Raw genomic sequence first — 11,445 nt, forward strand, 5'->3', positions numbered from 1 at the left:
TGAAATTGTCAGGCGTTACTTTCAGAATTGTTGGTGTTCTTTGCTTGCAATTGTTACACCATTTCGTGTGGAACAAAGAAGAATAGCTATCACTGAATGCATTGCATTAAAACGGTAAAAGTTCGATTAGTGATGTTTTTAACCGTCATTAGTTTCTAAGAACATGATTTTGTTAGTAATCAATCAAAAATTGTCTAGCATCTGTCACTGCGAAAGTCATACATTTGACAACTCCCGCAACGGAAATCCAGAATCTTAGGCAGTCATTGAATACATTTTATCGGTAGAACTTTCATAACTCGAAAGTCCATTTTAAAAGGTCCTTAGCTGTTAAGAGACGTATTGTAAAGACCGTCCTCTTCTTTTACTCCCAATATTTGATGTAAGCTCTGAAATTGATTTGAGTTCAGCACTGAACTATATAGTCTTAAGAATTTGAATTTGGACTCTCAAGAAATTCCTATTCAACTTCACTTTCCAATTTACTAAAAAAGCATTCACATCAAGTCATTACACAAGCTCTTTATATTTCTAAGCCATTACGCAAGCTCTTTATATTTCTACGTACTTACAAATGTTGATTCTAAAACATCCTCTCTAAATTTACCTTATGCGTTGATGTACCTGTATCTCTCAAATTAAGTTCTATCTTTAGATTTTATGATAATCTACTACCTACATTTTACTTGTCCTATAAAGAATACTGGAGTCAATGATAATTTCTCAATTAACATAAATGCACCTGGAAGATATCATGCCCCAGCTCCTCCCCACATCCCCATTTGAATGGATCGTGCACCCTAACACTTGATTACCAGAAAACTTCTCCAAAAATATATTGGGAATTTTCTTGTCTACACGCTGCCGCTCAATTATGAATTTGATATATGTAGCTGTTCCCAATGTGGTGTTCCCAAACTTCATATAAACTTGATAAAAACAGTCTTCGTACGCATAAATACAAAGGCTTGTATCATTCTTACATTCACATTTACACTTCATGGCCGTGCACTAGTGCAAAAATCATTGAAACTTGAAAGAACTCGCCAATCATCCATACATCCATCTGCGCATTACTTGGTCTCATGAGCATGGCTTCATACAACTTTCATTATATGATAAACAAAAGTCTAGATTCTAATTGTATGTTCAGAACTTCGTAGAATCTGCTCCCTTGTTGTTTCCAAGAGCTAATACATAATTTCCACAGCACATTTATAAATACCATTCATCTGTAGTCTTAGTTGTACTATTCTATTCAAATTGGTTAAATTAGCCATCTGATTTGCAATTGTTTTTGGCAGACTATGATTTATTCCTGAATGCTTGTGGAAAGAGCTGAAAATGTAACCATAAGATATTTATAACAAGTTCAAACCCACACACGTGAAGGTAATTGAAATATTCATAATTAATATTTTAGTTGCGCATGGTTCCACAACCAAGAAGCGAATTTCATGATGCGCTCAAATACAAAGCAGCTTAATTTCTGGAAAAAAAATTAGCCTGAGAAAAAGGTCATCATAGACCTGATGCCTATACAGAGTCCCTTTGGCCCTTCGAAAAGAATTAATTTCTATTGATCAGTAGTCATTATATATGCTACATGTGACAATTCAATTGTAGCAATTTAGATTAATTCCTACCGTTATCATTCTTTTCACTGTGTAAGCTCTCTCTCTCATACTATATCACGTTGAGTCTCTATATATATGTATGTGCATGTCAATAGAATAAATCAATGCCAAATAGCAACTTTATAACTTACAAGAAGCATGCACATGGAATGTTTCTGTTCATATTGCCAGAAACAATTCAAATTAGAAGAGATCAATATAGTTCAAGCCTAATATGTGCCCATCAAAGCCAAATTACAATTCAAAATTAATTTTGAATGTTTCGTTGTTGTAGCCAACATTTTTTGTTTAAGGAAAGCCATATACGAAGAGAAGAGTTACATATCAATTAATGAAATACAAGAAGTCTAATACTACAGTAAAATAAAAGGCCGACCTTCATTAGAATTTGAAGGTGAAAGGGACACTTCGGATGTAAAAACAAATAAAATGAATCCATGACACTGCTTCATACTTTATATCAATGCAGCTAGCACATTAGCTAGGCACGTGTACCTTCTCCTCCATAACCTCATAAAAAAGAAGCTCTTGAATAAAAATTCCCGTGTGACATCATATTGCCAATTTGATTTCTCCCATTTGCAAACTTTTGTTCAAGCCGCAATCACAAAGAGAGGCTGCAGGTGACACAAAAGCAATTAAATGTGCTTGAAAACAGAATGTACAAATATTATTTCAACTATAATGGATTGGGAAAAGAAAATCATTATGGAAAATAAGATTCATAGTTTTCAAAAGCCATGTATGTGGAACTGAATACGGGACTATTTGAATGAAGCTTTTGGAAAAACTATATATAAGAATTTTATCATTGAGATTTCAGATTATGCTGTGCTCCATCACATTAATTACATCCTGACAATGGATCACTGAGCATGGTCCGAATCAGTAATGATAAGAACAGACACAGTTGTTCCAAAAGCTTTATTCAAGCAAACTTTACTTACCTTGTACACAGCTCTTCCTAAACCTTTATTCAAGAAATCTGTAAAAATACTAATGTACTTAACAGGAAATTACTTCCAAATCGAGAACTTACTGTGTCAACAGAGACAGGCTTGGTATCCTCTGCAATGATTTCTGCAATTGTTCCTGCCCGATCCGCCTGAAAGAAGGAAACAACAAAAGATGACTTAGAACTTTGCAAGTTGAATTTTTATGCATGTATTGCAATTTGAAATATGACCCTTGTGCAACTGTTGATGACATTGTGAAAAAGATCTCTAAGTTATACAAAACATCAGATTTTGTACAACGACAAATTTTAATAATCTGTTGGGAAGCTAATCAATGTTGAAAAGCATAATCAGGAGAATAACACTATCCAATATTGCCTAGAATATCTGAGTAAAAGAGAGGAGAATGTTTCAGAGGAAAAAGCAGATTATTAAAAGCATGTGATAAAAAACAGAAACAGCATTCTCTGATTAATGAACACTTTGAAGTTCGGAATTACAAGGAATGACAAGGAAAACATATTGGAAAGAACCCCAAGCAGATTGAAATTAGTTATCACTGGAAACCTATACAATAATAGACAATAAAATCCATAAGATTATAGTGAGAAGCAAGTCTCCAGATTTCTAGATCAACATGAATTTGGCAGTATTGAAAAAGTAACCAAGGCACCGTAGGGAGCAGAAACAGTTTTGATGTTACAGCGGGAATGATATTTGTTGCCCTTCAACTTGAAATTAATCTCACATCAAATCAAGTTAATCCCAGAACCCTTCTTTCAGAACAAATGACAGACCTAAATATCATGGCTAGCATTGGAGATTAATGAAGATTATCAAAAGGTCATCAACATAAGAAGGAAAAGGCTGAGCCAGATTTGGCATTTGAGATCAACCTTGGCAGAGCCTATATTATTTGACACTCTCTTGAATTTGATCATTTTTATCAATATCTATTGAGAAGTAAAAAAGATTGCATACCTTATGAAGGAGTTTTCCTAATAAGAAAACAGAAATCTAGATATCCGGCTTCAATACTGACCTGGAAAGGAGAAAGGACAGGCTGAGAAGAGAACTGAAAGAGGAGAGGAGAGGTTTTGTAACTTTCATTTGGTCAATGAAAATTATCCCTGAATGTTGCAAATTCTAGAAGCTTCCTTAATTTATTATGAATGGAAACAAGTTTGACTTGGAGTTCAGTTTGGGTTTCTAAGCTTTCCATCAAAATTACGATGGTCCTGAAGGAACAAAATTGTACACAAAGTTTCACAATTTAGAGTGAGTAAATTTCAGCAACTGCTACAATGGATGCAACTAAAAAGGAAGTTCTGTGTTTGAGAACCTTCCCAAACTTTCTGCTCAAACAACAGGGCAAAAGGAGGGGGGGGTCCTGTTTCTTCAGGAATGATATATGACAAGTACAGAATTTGTTAAAAAAAGTAAAATGGAGTCCAGAAGCGACCTTCTGGGGATGCAAAGGATGAACTAATAATGGTATTCAAAATTAAAAATGAATGTTAAGCTACAGATATTTTTTCCCCTCCAGTTTGTGGATCTGCAAAAATGTGAATTTGAACTTCAATAAAGTTTTAATGTGTTAATAATAGCAACAAACTCTGTGAGGCTGACTGTTCAGAGAAAGAGTTTGTGAAGAGCTAATGACATTTGCACACTACCCTAACATTTGTGCTATTCACCAAGACTTTGAACACAAATGTACTGAAGGATGAGGTCAATGTACGCACGTCAGGTTCTTTTGGTCTATGTTATTTTAATTTTATCAAATACAACAGAAGACACAATAACTGTTTGAATGAACCAGAAGAAGATAACAAGAAAATATTGGAGGATACAGAAACAAACTCATAATACTTTCTCATTGATGCCCCATTTGTGACATGATGGATTTCAGCTCTGCATCTCTGGTTTCAGACTTAGAAGGACAAGAAATAGACGAGGCCTTAAACATAGCCGTGCTACTCTTGAATAATAAGTTACAGGGAATAAAAATTGGGCATAATTGCTTTAACCAGACACAGAAGCATAGTATACCCAAAAAAGAGACTGAAATAGGGAGTTTAGTCCTAAAACAAAAAACTAGGGGAATTCAATTGACTATAAGAAATCGTATAAATATTAGGAAGCTGAGTAGGACAGAATAAAGTATGAGGTGGCTTTGTCCCCAATATATAGATCATGTTCTGCTTGCTTCAACCAGCTTTTGTTCAACATCTCAAATACTAAGATTCTCAGAGGTAAAACAAAAACAATTCACTTCATGCTTCACAGCTCTAAGCAATTAAAGTATAGAACAAGAATGACAGTCCAAAATGGTTGCTGTATGCAAACAGTGGTTATTTCTTACACTGTTCAATGTTTTTGAGCCGTTTGTACGGTTGTACCATTCAGCTTCCTCTCTCCAGCTTAAGGAAGAAATTGACAAGCACAGTTTAATACATCTAAGGGTGATTAAATTGAAAATACAACAAAATGGGTAAATCTCATCCGCAGCATGCTACAGTTTCCAATTATCCTTCACTATTTGACAATATTGTCTTCTACAACATCTAGCTGCAGCTAGCATTGAAGATATAGTTCTTCTGCTCGAGATTTTGGCAGCTATTTTCAGAGAATTCAATCGGCTCAACCTGGTTTACAAGGTGCAGGATTACTTTTAAATGGTCCTGAATAAAATTGTAGTACTCTGCAAATACCATAATAGAAGAGTCTTTGAGCATACATAAGAAAAAGGCTCAAAGATAGTGGTAGCTACTGCAAACAAGTGGTCCTGAGCAAACATCTACAGTTTACAACATGACAAAAAGACAGGTTGAAATAATGGAGGCAGAATGGAAAGGAGTTCCATAGGTATGCCAGGACAGCACACTGTTCTGTGGAACAACTGCCTCTATTTTTGAAGCATTTATTTCCTCCTTTGCAGGCAAATATGTTTTTTGTCCAAAATATGCAAGGGCTGTAGAGAACGATAACCAGCATTAGAGCAGTGCCTGAAGTTGTTAAGTCGGAGCACAATAAGTCAAACCAAATTTATCCTTGACACTTGCTACAAGACTCGAGATAAGGGTGTCGCTTTTAGCTGTTGAATTAGAGTATTGTAGGATCAGACATTTGAACTGAGTTGTATAAATGCTTATGCTGAGCAATGGGCAGTTTTTGAAATGTAAATGGATGCACTTGTCTTTATAAACATACAATTCAAATAAACGTAGAATTGCTATATTCAAAAGTCAAGGCATAATTTTAGTTACTAGCATCACCAAACAGCCCCAGCCTATTAATCTCTAGCTGCCTATCCTAACCTGATCACCTCTATATTAGATTGGATATCACCCATCAAATCAGCATTCCAGATTAAAAGCCTCATTCAACTTAGTAATTACTATTTCTAGAGAACCATATAGCCTCAATGTCCTGTTTATTTGTCTGTGAGATTATAGCTTCTCTTCTCCAGTTCTACCATCATTTGTTTCATATCAGCTTCTGACTAAGTACATGGCCTCAAAGATAAAGCAAATGTTTTCTACTCTAATCTTATACTCTATATTGTCTCTACTAATCACGATATTTAGTTTATTTTCTTCTTTCTGATAGATAAAAGTCTCTTAGTTGCTCATGCCATACAACAAATACATGGCACTCAAAGAAACTTATCTCACCTCAATTTCATTCATCAGCTTCATGGCTTCAATAATGCAAAGCACCTGACCTTTCCTTACTTGATCTCCAACCTGTGATAAAACATCAAATCCAATTGACTAAATACCTATAATTCCATTGCCTTAGTAAGCCTGCTAAAGATTCATATGACATTACAGCAGCAAAACAAATTTCAAATAAATTCTCTTGGACTTCAAATAATTACAATAAGAAAAAACAACCTTTACAAAAGGTGGCTCGCCAGGTGCAGGACTCCTGTAAAAAGTTCCAGCCATAGGACTTTTCAAAGGTGGATGTCCAGATTTAGCAGGAGCGGATTCTTTAGGGGCTGATGGTGCAGCAGGTACAATAGAAGTTGATGGTGCAGGTGCAGCAGGTGCTGGTGGTGGGGAGGCTGGAGCTGTTGGATAAGGAGCATGTACCATTACTTGCTGAGGTGGAGGAGGAGGAGGCTGAGGCAATGCCTCCTTTTTCCTAATCAAGAGTTCACAATCTTGTTGTTTTAGATGCAACTCCATAATATCCCTAGAGTCCACAAGCCTGCATCAAAAAGATCAAACAGCAGAAAACTTCAAAACTATGTTAATCGATAAAACCATCAAGGAAGAATCCTTGTAATTTCCAATGCATCTAGCACAGCTTTCACTTTCTGTTATGGACAAATTCCATAGTCCAAAGTAATTTACAAATACTGGCCATATAATATGATTATTTGCTATAGTTTAAGCCTTATAATAGTGAATATAGAAACACGTTTTGCACCTTGGCCAACACTAGGAACAATCTGCTATAAGAAACTACACAAAAAGGAATGACATGAATCATTTCCTTTTTTTCTTTTGAAGTCAGCGGGAAATATATGCACACTAAGTTCCACAAAGCCTGTAAATTCATACATTATAAAGGAACTATTCGAAATATGCCATGAGCATAGATAAAGCCTCACTTTACAAGATTAGCCACTTCCTCCATAAATGTGGTAATAGATTCTTCTGTCATCGTTGAAGCTGCTGGAGGAGCCTCTGCTGCAGGCTTGACTTCTTTCTGTTCTGATGATGGCACTTCCAGACTTGGGGCAGAAACTGCAGCGGCATTAGATGATCCATCAACTGCGACCTGCTGAGAGGTGTGAGATACATTCTCTCAATAAGTGATCATCAAATGATAACGACACAAGCTCACAGAAAAATCAATGCCTTACCTTACTGACAGGTGACTTCCACATAGTTCGCAAAGATCCCTGCCAAAAGAATAAGAGCATTATCAATCATTAGAATACATAATGTTTTTTAAAAAACACTGCAAAAATATAAATACCAGCTGCAACACCTAGGACTGCCAATTTCAACAGCAACCATTCACTATCAAAGTTCTTAAGTAGTTAATCAAGGATACAGAATTTTAGAACTGACATTCAGAAAAAAACATTTTTTTAATGTTTATATATTAAAAATTTCAGGTGTTTTCTAGAAGAAATGCTACCTTGCAATCAGATAAACTACTGTAACCATTCAAATATCCGTCTTAAAAAATTCTTAATTTTTGATAATATGTTATAAAAATGGACTAAAGAAATTTTGAAAGAATGTAGTCAGTAATGCTCGGGCTGAAATATCTGGAGAACAAGTGTCTTTGTTTTGTGTGGTTATCAAATTAGTTGATTTCAGTAGGTGGGCTAAAATCCCCAACAACCTTGACAGGTGTGGTACAATCGTCAAGACTAGTTACAAGTCCAAGACAGATTGGACAGACAAGATAGAACTCAATCCAAAAAGCTTGCTTCAAAGGCTTTCCACTAGAAAAAAAATCAACAATAAATAGTCCCTGAAAAATGGACAGAATTACTATTTATACCGATATTACTGGATACTAACTTGATATGAAATCCCAACATGACCATCCAATTAAATGGATCCTAAAGAAACCACTGCGGCTTTTCAGTCGCTTTGTCTTTGGTGTAGTCCTTAGTTGACTTCCTTAATCCAAAGGGGACTAGTTTAACAGGTGGCTAATATCCTTCCTTCATAGAAAGCTTAATTCAAGAAAGAGATCAGGGCACTGTGGCTGAGCTACATAACATTGTGTAAACCTTGGATGAGGAGGAGGAGGCAAGGACAAAAGCTCAATACAGTTCATGGTCTACTGCTGGTTCTTGTAAGGTTGCCAAAAATGAATAATGATGGTTGCTCTTTGGTTATGCTATGATACCGCGCAGTTGGCCTTGCAGGGCTTGAACTCATTTTTATAATTTGAAAGTTTGAACTGTAATGAACTTTGAAAGACCTGTTAGACTCTGATCTTGCTTTGTAAATTTTGTAATGTCTGGTGCGCAAAGCTTAAGCATGCTACCTTTTTGTAACGATCCACAAAGCACCACAGGAACAACGTAGTGTTAGTGTAAGAAAGATATCACCATGAGATTACACACAATTAAGGAGACCAGATAATTTGTCCTGGAATAAAATCTCTTGGTAGACATGTGACATGTGTATGTACACTTGCAATCAAATTTCATTACAATAATAACGGGAAAAACCTAAAGTACCCATATAAAACATAAGACATCACTAATTGTAGGGTTGGAGAAGAGGAGAGGGACTTATACCACAGCCCCAAAACTTTCCTGACTGAAAAAATTCTGTTGCACACAATACAATACATAGTACTTTTCCCTGTCCTCATAATTATATTCAATGTGAAGAGTCTAAAAACCTGTAAGGAAAAAATGCTTGAAAGTCTATAGAGTGAAATATGATCATGATTTAGAAAACCCCGCTGTTATAAGCAGACTGTAGTAGTTCCGTTTGCTCCTAAAGTTGATCATGAGGTCAAAAGTTCCAAACTGATGGGGCGAAAAATTTAAACCATATAAAATGCAAAAGGTGAGAAGTTTCTCATGTTTCTGGAAAGGAATCTCACTTGACTGGAACCTGAAAACTCAATTTTGCCTTTTAAATTGGAATCGTGGCACAATGGTAGAAGTATACACTTTCAATCCCTTTCAGATTTAATCCCTCAATTGACCAAACATAGTAAAGTGGATCTTCCTTGTGCTACATACCCATGGTTAGACAGGCTGGCTGGCTTAAATAATACTCTAGGCTGTCATAAGTATGAAACTTAAGTATTAAGAAAATTGAGCAATCCATATTGTTCACGCTTAAAGTTGTAACTGAAGAAGCACAAACTCATTACAGTTAGGTTTACTGTTATTTTGTTGATTTAGAAGCCATTTCACACTAACCGAACAGCTTCTTATCCAGAGACTCTAAGACTTATAGATTCAGACTATTTTGATCTTGTGATGACACTATATAAGAAGGTAGTTGGTCAGGTTCAAATCCTTCTGGTTTGATAAACCCGGAGGATATTGATCTTCTCGTCTTGCTCTGGTCTTGATGATGGATCGCAGAGTTTAATGCAAAATGTCCTGAAAAATCTTATATAATCAAAATCAGAAGCCGTGCCCAATAGTTACATTAGTTTTAAACAGGGTTGTCCACTTCCATCTCCTTTGTTTGGTCTCTGTGTAGAAAAATTGAAGGAGATCGTGCTATCACAGATGATGATTATGTTTCTTCTGATATAATCATCACTAGAGAATTTGCAGATGATATTTTGCCATTGTAAAAGAAAATTAATTCTTTTTTCTTGCAAAAATTTAAAGAAAAATATGTTTTTTGCAGTCCCATTAACCTAACTTGCATAAAGTAGAAAATATTATATAAATTTCAAGTTTCAAAATATAGCATAAAGTGAAAAGTCAAAATTTGAACAATAAATTCAAATGAAAAGCACCTTACACAGCAAGTTGACTGATTAAGCAGTGACCTAAACATACGCCATTAACGTTCTTCGCGTTTTCTTCAAAGTTAATGAAAGAATGCAAACTAAAACACAGTTATGCAGATCTCAATTAAAGCAAAAAAAGACAACGTAATGATCTAAAAATCCCATTAAAGCTGCTAGGGAGAGAAGACTTGCATGGAATTGGCGAGCATGGGAACGATGGAGTCGCACTGAAGAGTGGGAGAAAGCCCAAACACGGCGTCTGAGATTCGAAACCCTGACGTGCTGAGGCACTGAAACAATCGTGGCATTACTAACGGATTCGGCTTTAACCAGAGGAGCAGAAGCATGGAAATTAGTCATGGCCATGGCTGCTCAGCAGGCAAGAAATTGCGCAGATTTGAACCAGCAAGAAGCTCACACAAAGGGCGTGTAATATAGAATGCGAAAATTTGGGAACTCCGTTGTTATGACAAGTACGACACTCCTTTTCCAAAATTGCTGTCTAAGAAAAACCCACCCATCGAACAATCCGCCTTCGAATTCATCGAGCAATCCGCCCAATAATCCTTCGAGTAATCCGCTCCTTAATAAAAATTTAGTTCTTCTGTAAATTTGTCCATAGTAGCAGGTGTTGTTAACTTTTCTAATGGGATTTAACATGAGGTAACATCATTAGTATATTATTTATGGAAAAGTTAAACACTTTATTTACGAGGCACCATGTGGAGAAACACAAAGTTGTTGACCTAATAAGTCAGGCCTCAACAATATGTCATTAAACTTATTAAATATGACAGCATTGTTTCTAGGGAGCTATCAATACAAACTACACAATAATTATAGAAAGAGAAAAAGGGGTTTAAAAAGTTGATGTTAAATTTGGATTATATCTTACTATATATTAAATTTTTCAAATAAAAATTTCATTAGAAAAGTATATATATTTCAATAGTCATCTTTTGTTGAGAGAAAATATCGGTAATTGTAGCAATTGTGCAAGTTTATTAGTACTAATAGTGAACGATGATCGGGGCGTGTATGCAAACATATTGGATCAATTGTGCAAGTATTTTTTGTTGTCAAAACAAACTAATGAGACAATAGGGAGTATATTTTAGACAATAGGGAGTAAACTAATGTTGACATGACCATTGTTTTGCCATTGCACGCATAACAGATCCCACGACATCTAGCTTTACTACCCAAAAGTCAAAACAATAGTTATAAGTCTCATACCAAGAGAACCAAAAAAATTGTCAAAATTTGATGTACCATCTAAGATATGGGTGTGATAAGTTGGCTATAGCAACTATTGGTATGATTCCCCTAATTTTGAGGATTCTTATTTATTGGTTTAAAAGATTTCATGTCAAATTTAAATT

At 35.5% G+C, this 11,445-nt stretch overlaps 1 protein-coding gene across 2 annotated transcripts; it reads right to left on the reverse strand.

Annotated features, from left to right (window-relative positions):
- Positions 1 to 1,778: 1,778 nt before the first annotated feature.
- Positions 1,779 to 10,671, reverse strand: LOC149565479 (biotin carboxyl carrier protein of acetyl-CoA carboxylase, chloroplastic-like). Of its 2 annotated transcripts, none has more exons than XM_089819023.1 (7): positions 10,256 to 10,671; positions 7,473 to 7,511; positions 7,218 to 7,387; positions 6,493 to 6,811; positions 6,271 to 6,342; positions 2,677 to 2,742; positions 1,779 to 2,254 (listed from the first exon to the last, which is right to left on the reverse strand). In XM_089819023.1, the coding sequence occupies exons 1-7, from the start codon at positions 10,427 to 10,429 to the stop codon at positions 2,231 to 2,233; spliced, it is 864 nt and encodes a 287-aa protein (XP_089675149.1). In that variant the 5' UTR covers positions 10,430 to 10,671; the 3' UTR covers positions 1,779 to 2,230. The 2 variants fall into 2 exon arrangements, with proteins under 2 accessions (XP_089675149.1, XP_089675148.1); XM_089819022.1 differs by having other exon boundaries at positions 7,218 to 7,390.
- Positions 10,672 to 11,445: the final 774 nt, after the last annotated feature.

This window comes from Cupressus sempervirens, chromosome 3 (assembly GCF_028749045.1).
Source record: "Cupressus sempervirens isolate cs-2001-9-10 chromosome 3, ASM2874904v1, whole genome shotgun sequence".
NCBI lineage: Eukaryota > Viridiplantae > Streptophyta > Pinopsida > Cupressales > Cupressaceae > Cupressus > Cupressus sempervirens.